Source organism: Phyllobates terribilis, unplaced genomic scaffold, assembly GCF_046119375.1.
Source record: "Phyllobates terribilis strain yellow unplaced genomic scaffold, ASM4611937v1 Scaffold_4__5_contigs__length_816908805, whole genome shotgun sequence".
Classification (NCBI taxonomy): Eukaryota; Metazoa; Chordata; class Amphibia; order Anura; family Dendrobatidae; genus Phyllobates; species Phyllobates terribilis.
Genome location: NW_027362764.1, coordinates 402,017,993 through 402,035,844, shown reverse-complemented (window position 1 = coordinate 402,035,844; position 17,852 = coordinate 402,017,993). Strand labels below are relative to the sequence as shown.

The following is a 17,852-nucleotide window of genomic DNA, read 5'->3' as shown; positions in this document are numbered from 1 at the left end:
GTAATAACAAAATAAGGAGTCCATACAGCAGTATGAGAAACAGAGCGGTTCAGCTGCTCAATATTAAAAGTCCAATACTCGCCCTCTTACAGAGTCTAAGCAACTTACTCAGGTCCTCCAACTTGCATACACAAACCCAAATACCAGAGGTACAGTTGTGCTCAAAAGTTTACATACCCTGGCAGAATTTTTCCTTTCTTGGCCTTGTTTCAGAGAATATGAATGATAACAAAAAAAGTTTTCTCTACTCATGGTTATTGATTGGGTGAAGCCATTTATTGCCAAACTACTGTGTTTTCTCTTTTTAAATCTTAATAACAACCAAAAACATCCAAATTACCCTGATCAAAAGTTCACATAACCCAGTTCTTAATACAGTGTATTGCCCCCTCTAACATCAATGACAGCTTAAAGTCTTTTGTGGTATTTGTGGATGAGGTTCTTTAATTTCTCAGATGGTAAAGCTGCCCATTCTTCTGGGCAAAAAAACTCCAGTTCCTGTAAATTCCTGGGCTGTCTAGCATGAACTGCGCGCTTGAGATCTCTCCAGAGTGGCTCAATGATACTGAAATCAGAAGACTGAGATGGCCACTCCAGAACCTTCACTGCTGTAGCCAATGACAGGTCGACTTGGTCTTGTGTTTTGGATCGTTGTCATGTTGGAACGTCCAAATACGTCCCATGCGCAGCTTCCGGGCTGATGAGTGCAAATTTGCCTCCGGTATTTGCTGATAACGTGCTGCATTCATCTTCCTTTCAACTTTTACCAAGTTTCCTGTGCCTTTGTAGCTCACACATCCCCAAAACATCAGCGATCCACCTCCGTGCTTTGCTGTAGGAATGGTATTCCTTTCATCATAGGCCTTGTTGACCTCTCTCCAAATGTAACGTTTATGGTTGTGGCCAAAAAGTTCAATTTTGGTCTCATCACTCCAAATTACCTTGTTCCAGAAGTTTTGAGGCTTGTTTCTGTGCTGTTTGGCATATTGTAGGCGAGATACTTTGTGGCATTTGCGTAGTAATGGCTTTCTTCTGGCAACTCAACCATGCAGCCCATTTTTCTTCAAGTGCCTCCTTATTGTGCATCTTGAAACAACCACACCGCTAGTTTTCATAGAGTCCTGAATTTCAGCTGATGTTATTTGTGGATTTTTCTTTGCATCCCGAACAATTTTCCTGGCAGTTGTGGCCGAAATCTTTGTTGGTCTACCTGACCGTGGTTTGCCTTTTACAGAGCCCCTGATTTTCCATTTGTTAATCCCAGTTTGAACGCTGCTGACTGGCATTATCAATTTCTTGGATATTTTTGTTGTATCCCTTTCCTGTGTTATACAGTTCAACTACCTTTTCCCGTAGATCTGTTGACAGTTGTTTTGCTTTCCCCATGACTCACAATCCAGAAACGTCAGTGGCTGGATGAAAGATGCAAGGGCCTGTCTGGATCCCAGAAACTCACTCAGCTTTTATGCACACACACTGATTACAAGCAAACAGGTCACAGATGAGAATGTTTAGTAGCCATTCAAACCCATTTGTGTAAAATTCTGTGCATGTTATCAGGCCAAAATCACCAGGGTATTTGAACTTGAGTACCACTGTATTTGCACCTCTACTCCCAGACAAGGAATGAACAGCTCAGCTGCCCTTTTAAATCAGCTGCGCCTCCTGGATTGGAGGATGGGAATGACTAGTTCCGCCCATCTCATCTAATAATTCCTAACAAACCTGGACCCATATACTGGTCCTGCTTCTGACAGCAAAACGTAATGGTGACTAATCTCTGCTCATTCTTCTTAACCTCTCTGCAGCTTTCGACACTGGTTCTCCTCCTCTCTTTCTGACCGCTCCTTCAGTGTATCGTTCGCTGCCTCCACTTCATCTCCTCTTCCTCTCGCTATTGTGGTCCATCAGGGTGCAGTCCTTGGCCCTCTTCTCTTCTCTCTCTACACGGCCCCAATTGGACAGACCATCAGCAAATCTGGCTTTCAGTACCATATTTATGCTGATGACACACAACTATACACTTCATCCCCTGACCTCACCCCTGCTGTACTACAGAACACCAGTGACTTTCTGCAGTTTCCAACATCATGACCGCTCTGTATCTGAAACTCAACCGTTCTAAAACAAAACTTCTTCTGCTCCCGCCGTCTACTTACCTCCCTAAATCTGACATCTCCCTCTCCGTGTGTGGCACTACAATAACACCAAGCCAGCAGGCCCGCTGTTTGAGCATTATGTTTGACACCGATCTTTCCTTCACCTCCCATATACAATCTCTTGCCCCCTCTTTTCGCTTACACCTGAAGAACATCTCTAGAATCCGCTCGTTTCTCACCATGGAAACAACAAAAACCGTCACTGTCACCCTCATCCACTCCCCCCTGGACTACTGTAATTCTCTATTAATTGGCCTCCCCCTCACTCGACTTTCCCCTCTCCAGTCCATCCTTAATGCAGCAGCCAGAGTCATCTATCTGGCTAATCGTTACTCGGAGACTTCTGCTCTGTGCCAGTCATTGCACTGGCTGCTCATACATTGTAGGATCCAATTTAAACTGCTTGTTCTCACCCACAAAGTCCTCCACAGTGCAGCACCCCCCTACATCTCCTCCCTTATATCTGTTTATCGGCCTACCAGTTCTCTACGCTCCTCAAGAGATTTTCGACTAACATCCGCACTAACCCGTACCTAGCACTCACAGCTCCAAGACTTCTCCCTAGCTGCAACTATTGTTTGGAATGCTCTTCCCCAAGATTTTAGGACTAATCACAACTTACACAGTTTTAGGCACTCCCTAAAAACACATTTGTTTAGGGCGGGCTATCACGTTCCCTAATCGAGGTCCTTTTATATATAGCCCATTCACTATTTCTCCAAACATAATTCTCCACCAAACTCCACCGCACCCAAAAGCACTACAAATACTGGCCAGTCTCTAGCTCATGCAGCCTTTAACTATCCCCCATTCCAATCATTGTAAATAAGCACCTGTACTGTGTGTCACCCCCACCTCATTGTAGATTGTAAGCTCTTACAAGCACGGTCGTCATTATTTTTGCTTTAATTATTGTTTTATCTTTACCTGTTACTTATGACTGTTCTATATGAACCTCTGAATTGTAAAGAGTGTGGAATATGTTGGCGCTATATAAATAAAGATTATTATTATTATTTACCCTCTCAGTTCCTCTTATTCAAGATTTTACCAGCTGCCTGTCTACAAAATATAATGTGTGTTTATAATGTACATATAATGTGTGTATATATGATGTGTGTACATACAGTACAGACCAAAAGTTTGGACACACCTTCTCATTTAAAGATTTTTCTGTATTTTCATTACTTTGAAAATTGTACATTCACACTGAAGGCATCAAAACTATGAATTAACCCATGTGGAATTATATACTTAACAAAAAAGTGTGAAACAACTGAAAATATGTCTTATATTCTAGGTTCTTCAAAGTAGCCACCTTTTGCTTTGATGACTGCTTTGCACACTCTTGGCATTCTCTTGATGAGCTTCAAGAGGTAGTCACCGGAAATGGTTTTCACTTCACAGGTGTGCCCTGTCAGGTTTAATAAGTGGGATTTCTTGCCTTATAAATGGGGTTGGGACCATCAGTTGTGTTGTGCAGAAGTCAGGTGGATACACAGCTGATAGTCCTACTGAATAGACTGTTAGAATTTGTATTATGGCAAGAAAAAAGCAGCTAAGTAAAGAAAAATGAGTGGCCATCACTACTTTAAGAAATGAAGGTCAGTCAGTCCGAAAAATTGGGCAAATTTTGAATGTGTCCCCAAGTGCAGTTGCAAAAACCATCAAGCGCTACAAAGAAACTTGCACACATTAGGACTGCCCCAACAAAGGAAGACCAAGAGTCATCTCTGCTTCTAAGGATAAGTTTATCCGAGTCACCAGCCTCAGAAATCGCAGGTTAACAGCAGCTCAGATTAGAGACCAGGTCAATGCCACACAGAGTTCTAGCAGCAGACACATCTCTACAACAACTGTTAAGAGGAGACTTTGTGCAGTAGGCCTTCATGGTAAAATAGCTGCTAGGAAACCACTGCTAAGGACAGGCAACAAGCAGAAGAGACTTGTTTGGGCTAAAGAACACAAGAAATGGATACTTAGACCAGTGGAAATCTGTGCTTTGGTCTGATGAGTCCAAATTTGAGATCTTTGGTTCCAACCACCGTGTCTTTGTGCGACTAAGAGGGGGTGAACGGATGGACTCTACATGCCTGGTTCCCACCGTGAAGCATGGAGGAGGAGGTGTGATGGTGTGCGGGTGGTTTGCTGGTGACACTGTTGGGGATTTATTCAAAATTGAAGGCATACTGAACCAGCATGGCTACCACAGCATCTTGCAGCGGCATGCTATTCCATCCTGTTTGCGTTTAGTTGGACCATCATTTATTTTTCAACAGGACAATGACCCCAAACACACCTCCAGGCTGTGTAAGGGCTATTTGACTAAGAAGGAGAGTGATGGGGTGCTACGCCAGATGACCTGGCCTCCACAGTCACCAGACCTGAACCCAATCGAGATGGTTTGGGGTGAGCTAGACCGCAGAGTGAAGGCAAAAGGGCCAACAAGTGCTAAGCATCTCTGGGAACTCCTTCAAGATTGTTGGAAGACCATTTCCATGTGACTACCTTTTGAAGCTCATCAAGAGAATGCCAAGAGTGTGCAAAGCAGTCATCAAAGCAAAAGGTGGCTACTTTGAAGAACCTAGAATATAAGACATATTTTCAGTTGTTTCACACGTTTTTGTTAAGTATATAATTCCACATGGGTTAATTCATAGTTTTGATGCCTTCAGTGTGAATGTACAATTTTCAAAGTCATGAAAATACAGAAAAATCTTTAAATGAGAAGGTGTGTCCAAACTTTTGGTCTGTTCTGTATGTATAGTGTGTATATATAATGTGTGTATATATATATATATATATATATATATATATATATATATATATATACACTACAGTTCAAAAGTTTGGGGTCATTTAATAATTTCATTATTTTTTAAAGAAAAGCATATTTTTTTTCAATGAAGCTAACATTAAATGAATCAGAAATACACTCTATACATTGTTAATGTGGTAAATGACTATTCTAGCTGCAAATGTCTTGTTTTTATTGCAATATCTACATAGATATATAGAGGCCCATTTCCAACAACCACCACTCCAGTGTTTTGATGGTACATTGTGTTTGCTAACTGTGTAAGAAGGCTAATGGATGTTTAGAAAACCCTAGAAAACCACTGCACAAGTATGTTAGCCCAGCTGAAAACGATTTGGCTGATTTGAAAAGCTATAAAATTGACATTCCTTTGAGCTAGTTGAGAATCTGAAGCATTACATTTGTTTGTTCTATGAAACTCTCAAAATGGCCAGAAAAAGAGAATTTTCATGTGAAACTCGACAGTCCATTCTTGTTCTTAGAAATAAAGGCTATTCCATGTGAGAAATTGCCAAGAAACTGAAGATTTCCTACAACGGTTTGTACTACTCCCTTCAGAGGAAAGCACAAACAGGCTCTAACCAGAGTAGAAAGAGAAGTGGGAGGCCCCGCTGCACAACTGAGCAACAAGACAAGTGCATTAGAGTCTCTAGTTTGAGAAATCGACGCCTCATAGCTCCTCAACTGGCAGCTTCATTAAATAGTACACGCAAAACGCCAGTGTCAACGTCTACAGTGAAGAGGCGACTCCAGGATGCTGGCCTTCAGGGCAAAATGGCAAAGAAAAAGCCATAGCTGAGACTGGCTAATAAAAGGAAAAGATTAATATGGGCAAAAGAACACAGACATTGGACAGAGGAAGATTGGAAAAAGCTTTATGGACAGACGAATCAAAGATTGAGGTGTTTGGATCACACAGAAGAACATTTGTGAGATGCAGAACAACTGAAAAGATGCTGGAAGAGTGCCTGACGCCATCTGTCAAGCATGGTGGAGGTAATGTGATGGTCTGGGGTTGCTTTGGTGCTGGTAAAGTGGGAGATTTGTACAAGGTAAATAGGATTTTGAATAAGGAAGGCTATCACTCCACTTTGCAACGCCATGCCATACCCTGTGGACAGCACTTGATTGGAGCAAATTTCATCCTACAACAGGACAACGACCCAAAGCACACCTCCAAATTATGCATGAACTATTTAGGGAAGAAGCAGGCAGCTTGTATTCTATCTGTAATGGAGTGGCCAGTGCAGTCACCAGATCTCAACCCCATTGAGCTGTTGTGGGAGCAGCTTGACCGTATGGTATGCAAAAAGTGCCCATCAAGCCAATCCAACTTGTAGAAGGGGCTTCAGGAAGCATGGGGTGAAATTTCTCAAGATTACCTCAAATTAACAGCTAGAATGCCAAAGGTCTGCAATGCAGTAATTGCTGCAAAGTGAGCATTCTTTGACGAAAGCAAAGTTTGAAGGAGAAAATTATTCTTTGCAATAAAAATCATTATTTCTAACCTTGTCAGTGTCTGGACTATATTTTCTAATCATTTTGCAACTCAATTGATAAATAAAAGTATGAGTTTTCATGGAAAACACAAAATTGTCTGGGTGACCCCAAACTTTTGAACGGTAGTGTATATGTACATATATATATATACATATATAAACAGACCTCAGGATGGAGACGACAGTGAATATATTGGTGGAGGAGGGGCCACCGACTCCTTCTTCCACTAATCAGTGTGTGCAACTGAGACAACAGACGCGATGTCGTCACTACATTGCGTGTGCTGTGCAGAGAGTGCACACAACAAAGACCAGAGCAAAGCACCGGGGTAAACAGGGGCAAGGTGTGTATCTGTTGTGTTTTTTTTTTTCATATATGTATGGAATATGTGCCTGTATATAGGTGGATATGAGGGGGCTCATACTGTACATAGAGAGGCTATGTGGGGGATCATACTTTATTTAGGGGGCTATGTAGGGCTCATACTGTATATAGAGAGGCTATTTGGGGATCATAATTCATTTAAGAGGCTATGTGAGGGATGATACTGTATTTAGGTGCTATATGGGGGCTCATACTGTTTTTAGGGAATTATGTGGGGCCTCATACTGTTTTTAGGGGGCTATGTGAAAGCTCATACTGTAGGTATGGGCTCTGTGGGGGCTCATACTGTGTGCAGGGGGCTATGTAAGGGCTCATTTTACTACATAAAGAGCTTAATGTTGAGGTGAGTCCGAGAAAAACATGAGCTGACGTTGGAGCAATGACTCAGTTGTTGTAGATGGCAACGATGAAAGGGAACATTTTTCTATTGAATTTTTAAATAGCTTAACCCCATCAGGCATGCCAAGTCATTGCCTTAGACTTAAGGTGGGCAGCATTATTATGTTGTTCAGAAATTTGAATACAAAACGAAGACTCTGCAATGGTACATGAATAGTTGTAACATAATTGAATAGATATGTTCTTGAGGCAGAGATTTTAACAGGATCAGCTGAAGGTAATAAGGCATACAGAGAGATTTTCACGGGCTCTGCCCTGGGCAATTCACTTTCTGAAATGGCGAACGTCTCTGTAATCTTCTAAATTTTATTTTTGTTTTCCGTAATGCCATTTACTAATTTATTAATTATAACAACTTTGTTGTTTATCGTATAAAAAGGCTGAAAGTAAATGGAGCAATTTGAGTTTGTTTTTATTATATAGAGCACAGTTTTCTAGCTTCTGAAACTTATTTGTTGCCGAACTCGGGCTGCTAGTAATTATATAACTTCACAGGGCATAATTTTACAACAAGACCTATACTGTATAGATTTATGCTCCAGGGGGACATTTGTTTTTGAGAAGGGGTTGTATGTAATTCATATAAACCTTTTGCAGTAAAATTACACCTCCCTAGAGTACAATAATAAAATGATGCAATTATGTACACCCCTCGCAATAAAATGACACTTATTAGAATATTGTTATATATTATGATTATGCTCTATTGGGGGGGGGGTTAGCACTTTACTGCAAGGGGTCAACATGCCCATACTTAGAATTTAAGTGTAAGAGTGCACCTGTGTATGTTTACGCATGTGTGCATCACTGTGTACCTTTGTTTCACTGTGTGTTTGGTAAAAGTGTACGTGATTTATATGTGTTTTAAAACAAAATCAGATATTTATTTGTGAAATCTGTAAGGCCCTGTTCACACTACGTTCAGGGTTTCAGCATTGTCTGTCGGAAAAAGAGACATAGCAGACCACATCTCTATGACTGTCTGAACAAACGGACACATTAAAAAAAACACAAATGGAGTTCATTGCCGAGAATCCCAGAAAGAGCAGAGGATTAAATGATTAAAACATAATGTATACTGAATACTTTGTCATAAAATGATATACAGTGGGGAAGATAAGTATTTGATACACTGCTGATTTTGCAAGTTTTCCCACGTACAAAGAATGGAGATGTTAGGCATTGGCTGGATCTGAAATTGGGTCAGAATCATCAGTGGATTATGTGGTCTCCCATTTTAGTTCAGCTGGGGCAGATGCTGCTCAGCATTGCCATTGTTCCCAGTGTCTAGCTAGTGCACGAGATGTACAAGCTGTCTTTTGTGTCTTTGTTCCTAGTAGTGTTAAGCATAGGTTGCGGAGGGGAACAGGGCTGCTGATTGGTGGTTGGGTGTCACCTGATCCAGTGACCCAGTACCGCCTGATTGGCCGCTGGTGACGTCATCAATAGTGCGACCAATAATGCGACTGTGGGCAGGGCTTAGTCTTTAAATAGCCCGACCACAAGCATGGCGGTGCACTCTGATCATTCCGTTTAGGTTGTGTTCTTGTGTGGACGCTTGTCTGTTTGGGCTCCAAGTGCTCCCTAGCTGCTCTCTCCGTGACCTGCCGATGCCAGAGTTCGCTCGGCTGATTAGCACAGGTCACTTTGGCAGGCTCCTCGTGCTCCCTAGCTGCTCTCTCCGTGACCTGCCGATGCCAGAGTTCGCTCGGCTAATTAGCACAGGTCGCTTAGACAGGCTTAGATGTGCTTAGGCAGGTAGTTCCCGTTTGTCAGTCTGGCTCCAGCAAGGGGGTTGCTATACACCCCGAGCAGACTGCGGGTTCCGTATCCCTGGCACGCCTGTTAGCCACTTGGAGAGTTGCTCCGCAGGCCGGTCACACACCGGCTGGGAGCACGTACACTCCGGCGTGAGTCACACACACTTCCTAGCGCCTGCTGCGTAGTCTCTGTGCAGTCAACAGAGCTACGGCTACGTTATTTGTCGCACATCTCCCGTGCAGTTAACGGAGATAGTGCAAATCCTTTCCCGTCCCGGTGTGTAGTAACACTGGAGGGATTTATACTTTAGTTGGTTGTTTCACATTCTTTCCCGGTGGATGTTCGGCCGCAGTCTTCTAGGCTGCATCGCGGACCCTGGGTTCGGTTGCTTTCCATTTTAATAAAGTTGTTGCAACCGTCCCCCTAACAGGAGACATCTGTAATTTTTATCGAAGGCACACTTCAACTGCGAGAGACAGAATCTTAAAAAAAAATCCAAAAAATCACATTGTATGATTTTTACATAATTAATTTGCATTTTATTGCATGAAATAAGTATTTGATGCAATAGAAAAACAGAACTTAATATTTGGTACAGAAACCTTTGTTTGGAATTACAGAGGTCAAACGTTTCCTGTAGTTCTTGACCAAGTTTGCACACACTGCAGCAGGGATTTTGGCCCACTGCTCCATACAGATCTTCTCCAGACATTTCAGGTTTCGGGGATGTCACTGGGCAACATTGAGTTTCAGCATCCTCCAAAGATTTTCTATTGGGTTCAGGTCTGGAGGCTGGATAGGACACTCCAGGACCTTGGAATGCTTCTTAAAGAGCCACTCCTTAGTTGCCCTAGCTGTGTGTTTCGGGTCATTGTTATGCTGGAAGACCCAGCCACAACCCATCTTCAGTGCTCTCACTGAGGGAAGGAGGTTGTTGGCCAAAATCCCATGATACATGAGCCCATCCATCCTCCCTTCAATACAGTGCAGTCATCCTGTCCCCTTTGCAGAAAAGCACCCCCAAAGTATGATGATTCCCCCATCATGCTTCAAGGTTGGGATGGTGTTCTTAGGGTTGTACTCATACTTCTTCTTCCTCGAAACACGGCAAGTGGAGTTGATAAAGTGTGAAAAGTTCTATTTTTTTCTCATCAGACCACATGACCTTCTCACATGCCTCCTCTGGATCATCCAGACAGTCATTGGCAAACTCCAAACGGGCTGTAGCGTCGGCGTCCCTGCCCTCTGCTAGGCAGGGACGCTGTTCCCCTCACCTCTCCGCTCTGAGCCCGGCGTCCTCCTCCTGCTCTGCTGGCAGCGCGCGCTCCTTCCCGGCCACGGTGCTTAGGGCGCGCGCGCGCTCCCCTCCTCTTAAAGGGGCCGCGCGCGCCGTCCTAAGGAGTCCCCGGCCAATGGCCGGAGGACTTCACCATATATAAGGCACCTCCTCCAAAATGGAGGTGCCCGAGCAATGTTGTTGCACTGTTCACTACTCTGCTTCAGCCCTCAGGACCCGTTTCCAGTTACCTGCCAGTTTCCTGCCAGATTGCTGTCTGATTCCTGCCTGTTATCCGCTTACCTGCTTGCTAGCCTGAGGTCCGACGGTCTGCCTTCCGACACCTGTCAGTCTGTCTATGGACCAGCTTGCCCGCTCACCTGGGAGCGCCCACCTGCTACCTGCCTGCTAGCCTACCTGGAGGTTCCGCCGTCACGTGCTGTGACCACCTGCCAGTCCAGAGACTCTTGCCCGCTCACCTGGGAGCGCTCATCTGCTACCTGTCTGCTAGCCTACCTGGAAGCTCCGCCGTCACGTGCTGTGTCCACCTGCCAGTCCAGAGACTCTTGCCCGCTCACCTGGGAGCGCTCATCTGCTACCTGCCTGTTAGCCTACCCGGAGGCTCCGCCGTCACATGCTGTGACCACCTGCTTATCCAGAGACTCTCGCCTGCTCACCTGGGAGCACACATCTGCCATCTGCCTGCTAGCCTACCTGGAGGCTCAGCTGTCACAGGTCGTACCTACCCTTTACCCAGAGACTGTCCCGGTCACTTGCCGTGACCTCCTGCCCGTTCACCCAAAGACTGTCCCGGTCACTTGCCATGACCTCCTGCCCGTTCACCCAGAGACTGCCCCGGTCACTTGCTGTGACCTCCTGCCTGTTTACCCAGAGACTGTCCCGGTCACCTGCTGTGACTACCTGCCTGTCTTCCCTGGTCGCCACCCGCTTCCTTACAAGGACCGCCCCCTTGTATAAGTTGCTCAGAGGTTCCGCCTCCCAGACCCGTTACAGTTTGCTCGGGCCATGGAACCCGGTGGCACCCAAGCTCCCTCGCTCTCGGACCTTTGTCATGAACTGTCCCGTCAGAGGTTCCAACAGGAGTCCATCCTGAGTCACCTGCGGAATGTCAATTCTCGCCTGGACACTCTGACTGCTCCACCAGCAACCACCGCTAGTGTCTCGACTCGCAACCCGGCAGCTCCGCTGCCCACCAATACCATGGTATCCTGCTCCGGACCCCGGCTTTCTGCACCTCCTCGCTTTGGAGGCGACTCCGCTCTGGCTCGGGGCTTCATAAACCAGTGCACCCTGCACTTTGAACTCCTGTCCCACCAGTTTAACTCCGACCGGGCCAAAGTAGCCTTCATCATGTCCCATCTCACGGGGGAGGCACTGGCTTGGCTAAATCCTCTATGGGAGAGAGGAGACCCCCTGGTGTCTGACTTGCCTGCCTTTCTCACGGCTTTCCGGAAAGTCTTCGACGAACCCGGACGGAAGACCTCATCCGCATCGTCTCTGCTACGCCTCCGTCAGGGAAGTCTCACCGTGGGCCAATATGCCATACGGTTCCGTACCCTTGCCTCGGAGCTGGCCTGGGATAACGACGCTCTGGTGTCTGTCTTCTGGGAGGGTCTGTCCGGCCGTATTAAAGATGAACTTGCCGGTCGGGACATTCTACCACTCTCGATGACTTAATAACTCTTGCCACCCGGATTGACCTACGGTTCCAGGAGCGTGCCAAAGAGGTCACCCGTGAGAGGAGGTTTCCACGTCTAGCTCCTACCTTCCAGAAACCCGTCACTCCCTCCGTTTCTCCCCAGGTACACTCTCCTGAGCCTATGCAGGTCGACCAGACCAAGATGGTCAAAACTCGTCAGGACTTACGCCGTGCCGAGGGGAGCTGCTTCTACTGTGGCAGCAAGGAGCACCGGATCCGCACCTGCCCGGAGAGGTCGGGAAACGCCTGTGTCTAGGTTCGCTCAGAGAGGTCGACCTAGACAAGAATAAATCCTCTCCATCTCTGCTGCTGTCAGTCTCAATTATCTGCGGGGAGAACCGTTTTTTCGAACTAGCCCAACTTGACTCTGGAGCAGCCGGGAATCTTATTTCACAGTCCCTGGTAGAAAAACACCGCATTCCCACCAAACCTCTGGCTGTACCCTTATCTGTCGCTGCCGTGGATGGGGGCCTCTTACCACGTCCCATCCAACTCATCACCGAATCCATTACTCTGCAGGTGGGAATGCTGCATTCTGAGAACATCTCTTTTCATGTTCTGCCTGGACTCTCTCACGCCCTCTTACTAGGCCTACCTTGGCTCCAGAAACATGCACCCGTGCTTGACTGGCAGACCGGAGAGGTCCTTCGCTGGGGACAGGACTGCCATAAGACTTGTTTGGTTCCCGTTCATCCCGTCCGTCCTTCTCCTACCCCAACTAATCTACCTGGACTTCCGATTCCTTATTGGTCATTTGCTGATGTCTTTAATAAAAAGGAGGCAGAGACATTACCCCCTCATAGACCATACGACTGTCCTATCGACCTGTTACCCGGTACTACGCCTCCCCGTGGGCGTATTTACCCATTGTCCGCTGCTGAGACCCGGTCGATGTCCGAATATATTGAGGAGAATCTGGCCCGGGGATTCATCCGGAAATCTACCTCCCCGGCGGGAGCAGGCTTCTTTTTCGTTAAAAAGAAGGACGGCTCTCTCCGTCCCTGTATAGACTATAGAGGCCTTAACCAGATCACGGTGAAGAATAAGTACCCCCTTCCGCTCATTCCGGAGTTATTTGATCGTCTGAGGGGGGCTAGAATCTTCACCAAACTGGACCTCCGTGGGGCGTACAACCTGGTCCGTATCCGTCAGGGGGATGAATGGAAGACTGCATTCAACACCCGGGACGGCCACTATGAGTATCTGGTAATGCCCTTTGGTCTCTGTAATGCTCCTGCCGTCTTTCAAGAGTTGGTCAATGACATCTTCCGGGACCTTCTCTACTCCTGCGTAGTGGTGTACCTGGACGACATCTTGGTCTTCTCTCCGGATCTCCAGACTCACCGGAGGGATGTTCGTCAGGTCCTGCTCAGGCTCAGGCAGAATCACCTCTTCACTAAATATGAGAAGTGCCTCTTTGAGCAGACCTCGCTTCCGTTTTTGGGCTACATTATTTCTCAGACCGGCCTCCGAATGGATCCAGAGAAACTGTCTGCCATCGAGAAATGGCCTCGACCGGAGGGGTTGAAGGCTATTCAGCGGTTCCTGGGCTTCGCCAACTACTACCGCCTCTTCATACCGCACTTCTCTTCCCAGACTGCCCCAATTTCCGCGCTCACCCGTAAGGGCACTAATCCCAGAGAGTGGCCGCCCGAAGCAGAGGAGGCCTTTCTTTCCTTAAAACAGGCCTTCTCTTCCGCCCCGGTGCTGCATCGCCCGGACGGCAACAAGCAGTTCTTCCTGGAAGTTGACGCCTCCTCCTCTGGAGCCGGAGCGGTACTTACCCAAAAATCGTCTTCCGGGAGAATGGTATCTTGTGGCTTCTTCTCCAAACGCTTCTCCTCTTCTGAGCGCAACTATTCCATAGGAGACCGAGAGTTATTGGCCATCAAGCTGGCATTGGAGGAGTGGCGTTACCTACTCGAGGGGGCTCTTCACCCGGTAATAATTTACACTGACCACAAGAACTTGGCTTACCTCCAGCATGCCCAGAGACTTAACCCGCGCCAAGCCCGGTGGTCCTTGTTTTTTGCTCGCTTTGATTTTGTTCTTCATTTTCGCCCGGCTGACAAAAACATCAAAGCAGACGCCTTGTCCCGATCCTTTCTGGTGTCCGATCTCGAGGAAGAACCTAAACATATCATCGATCCCGCCAGAGTAATGCAGGTGGCTCCCGTGAGTCTAAATCGTCTCCCTCCCGGTAAGACGTTCGTTTCAGTACCTGATCGGGAGAAGATCCTACACTGGGGCCATTCGTCTAAACTAGCTGGCCACGCCGGTCAGAAAAAGACCCTCCAGCTTATTACCCGGCACTACTGGTGGCCTACCCTGCACAAGGACGTAATAGACTTTGTTTCTGCCTGTGTGTCCTGCGCCCGCAACAAAGTCCCGAGACACCTGCCAGCCGGTCGCCTCCTTCCGCTTCCTGTGCCTGCTGCCCCCTGGCAGCATATTGCTATGGACTTCATAACTGATCTCCCCGTCTCTGCCGGTTGTACGGTCATTTGGGTGGTCGCTGACCACTTTTCCAAGATGGCTCACTTTATTCCCCTGCCAGGCCTCCCGTCTGCACCCGAGCTGGCTAAAGACTTTATCCGCCACATCTTCCGTCTTCATGGCCTGCCCCTCCACATCGTGTCGGATCGTGGGGTACAGTTCACCTCACGTTTCTGGAGAGCCACTTGTAAATTGCTAGACGTCACCCTGGACTTCTCCTCCGCTTACCACCCACAGTCTAATGGTCAAGTGGAGCGGATCAATCAGATCCTGACCAGTTACCTCCGGCACTTCGTTAATGCCCACCATTCTGACTGGGTGGATCTCCTGTCTTGGGCCGAATTCTCTTACAACAATCACGAGAGCGAATCTTCCTCCAAATCCCCGTTTTTTGTAGTCTTCGGTCAGCATCCTCGGATCCCATTTCCCGTCTCCACCTCGGTGGATAATCCGGCTGCGGAATCTCTTGTTAACAAATTTTCCTCCATATGGGAGAGTACCCGGTCCGCACTCCTTCAGTCGTCCGAGCGTATGAAAAGACATGCTGACAAAAAACGCCTGGATCCTCCACAATTCCGTCCTGGGGATAAAGTCTGGCTCTCGTCCAAGTATGTCCGGCTCAAGATTCCTTCCTATAAGTTAGGGCCTCGGTTCATCGGTCCTCTGGAGGTCATCAGTCAGATCAACCCGGTGGCCTATAAATTGAAACTCCCGGCCAACTTGCGGATCCCTAACTCCTTCCATGTATCTCTCCTCAAACCCGTGGTACTTAACTCTTTTTCCAAGTCTACAGGTACGCCTCCTGCTCCGGTTTCCACTGAAAACGAGTTTGAGGTAGAGAACATTCTGGCCACAAAAAGGGTAAGAGGAAAGACCTTTTTTCTAGTAGATTGGAAGGGGTTTGGTCCTGAAGAGAGAAAGTGGGAGCCCCGGGAGCACATCCATGCCCCTCTTATCCTTGCTAAATTTCTGTCTGGCCTAAAAAAGGGGGGGCCTAAAGGGGGGGGTACTGTAGCGTCGGCGTCCCTACCCTCTGCTAGGCAGGGACGCTGTTCCCCTCACCTCTCTGCTCCGAGCCCGGCGTCCTCCTCCTGCTCTGCTGGCAGCGCGCGCTCCTTCCCGGCCACGGTGCTTAGGGCGCGCGCACGCTCCCCTCCTCTTAAAGGGGCCACGCGCGCCGTCCTAAGGAGTCCCCGGCCAATGGCCGGAGGACTTCACCATATATAAGGCACCTCCTCCAAAATGAAGGTGCCCGAGCAATGTTGTTGCACTGTTCACTACTCTACTTCAGCCCTCAGGTCCCGTTTCCAGTTACCTGCCAGTTTCCTGCCAGATTGCTGTCTGATTCCTGCCTGTTATCCGCTTACCTGCTTGCTAGCCTGAGGTCCGACGGTCTGCCTTCCGACACCTGTCAGTCTGTCTATGGACCAGCTTGCCCGCTCACCTGGGAGCGCCCACCTGCTACCTGCCTGCTAGCCTACCTGGAGGTTCCGCCGTCACGTGCTGTGACCACCTGCCAGTCCAGAGACTCTTGCCCGCTCACCTGGGAGCGCTCATCTGCTACCTGTCTGCTAGCCTACCTGGAGGCTCCGCCGTCACGTGCTGTGACCACCTGCCAGTCCAGAGACTCTTGCCCGCTCACCTGGGAGCGCTCATCTGCTACCTGTCTGCTAGCCTACCTGGAGGCTCCGCCGTCACGTGCTGTGACCACCTGCCAGTCCAGAGACTCTTGCCCGCTCACCTGGGAGCGCTCATCTGCTACCTGTCTGCTAGCCTACCTGGAGGCTCCGCCGTCACGTGCTGTGTTCACCTGCCAGTCCAGAGACTCTTGCCCGCTCACCTGGGAGCGCTCATCTGCTACCTGCCTGTTAGCCTACCCGGAGGCTCCGCCGTCACATGCTGTGACCACCTGCTTATCCAGAGACTCTCGCCTGCTCACCTGGGAGCACACATCTGCCATCTGCCTGCTAGCCTACCTGGAGGCTCAGCCGTCACAGGTCGTACCTACCCTTTACCCAGAGACTGTCCCGGTCACTTGCCGTGACCTCCTGCCCGTTCACCCAAAGACTGTCCCGGTCACTTGCCGTGACCTCCTGCCCGTTCACCCAGAGACTGCCCCGGTCACTTGCTGTGACCTCCTGCCCGTTTACCCAGAGACTGTCCCGGTCACCTGCTGTGACTACCTGCCTGTCTTCCCTGGTCGCCACCCGCTTCCTTACAAGGACCGCCCCCTTGTATAAGTTGCTCAGAGGTTCCGTCTCCCAGACCCGTTACACGGGCCTGGACATGTGCTGGCGTGAGCAGGAGGACCTTGCGTGCCCTGCAAGATTTTCATCCATGACATCGCAATGTGTTACTAATGGTAATGTTTAAGACTGTGGTCCCAGCTCTCTTAAGGTCATTGACCAGGTCCTGCCGCGTAGTTCTGGGCTGATTCCTGACCTTTCTCAGAATCATCCTTACCCCACAAGGCAAGATCTTGCATGGAGCCATCTTGTATTTCTTCCATTTTCTAATAATTGTGCCAATTGCTGTTGCCTTCTCAACAAGCTGCTTGCCTATTGTCCTGTGGCCCATCCCAGCCTTGAGCAAGTCTACAATTTTGTCCCTGGTGTCCTTAGACAACTCTTTGGTCTTGGCCATGGTGGAGAGGTTGGAGTGTGACTGATTGAGTGTGTGGACACGTGTCTTTTATACAGGTAACAAGTTCAAAGAGGTGCAGCTAATACAGGTAATAAGTGCAGAGTAGGATGGCTTCTTAAAGAAAACTAACAGGTCTGTGAGAGCGAGAATTCTTTCTGGTTGGCTGGTGATCAGATACTTATTTCATGCAAAAAAATGCAAATTAATTATTTAAAAATCATACAATGTGATTTTCTAGTCTTTATTTTTAGATTCTGTCTCTCACAGTTGAAGTGTATCCACGATAAAAATTACAGACCTCTCCATTCTTTGTATGTGGAAAAACTTGAAAAAATGTCAGTGTATCAAATTCATATTTTCCCCACTGTATCTACTCAGCTTCCTCTGCTCTATAACATGGTGCCTGCAGATTGGATTGCATTCTCATTGTGACAGGTTCCCTTTAAAAACATGGTTCATATGTTGTTAACACATATACAAGCTCCATTATAGAATTAAATTGTTGTGAGGATGCAAGGAGCCAGCAGCCATTGGAAAAAGTGGAGCACTATACTCACCATGCATCCCCCTTCCTCTTGCACTTCGGCCTTGATGATGGGTGTTCTGACCACCTGCAGAGAATAAAAATAATCTGATGAAAAAAAAAGCCTGTACTGTAAGATTTTGTAGGTTTTTTTTTTACATACGTTAGTTTAA

General features: G+C 47.7%; 1 protein-coding gene across 24 annotated transcripts in view; it reads right to left on the bottom strand.

Annotated features, from left to right (window-relative positions):
- The window catches only part of LOC141265438 (NFX1-type zinc finger-containing protein 1-like), a 391,532-nt gene that overhangs the window by 216,212 nt on the left and 157,468 nt on the right, over positions 1 to 17,852 (bottom strand). For 16 of the 24 annotated variants that reach the window (XM_073678542.1, XM_073678541.1, XM_073678522.1 and 13 more), the window contains one exon: positions 17,714 to 17,767. The exons of the other annotated variants lie outside the window; for them this stretch is intronic. In XM_073678542.1, coding sequence (XP_073534643.1) covers positions 17,714 to 17,767 — 54 coding nt within the window. The remainder of the gene's footprint in view (positions 1 to 17,713; positions 17,768 to 17,852) is intronic. 24 annotated transcript variants of the gene reach the window in all.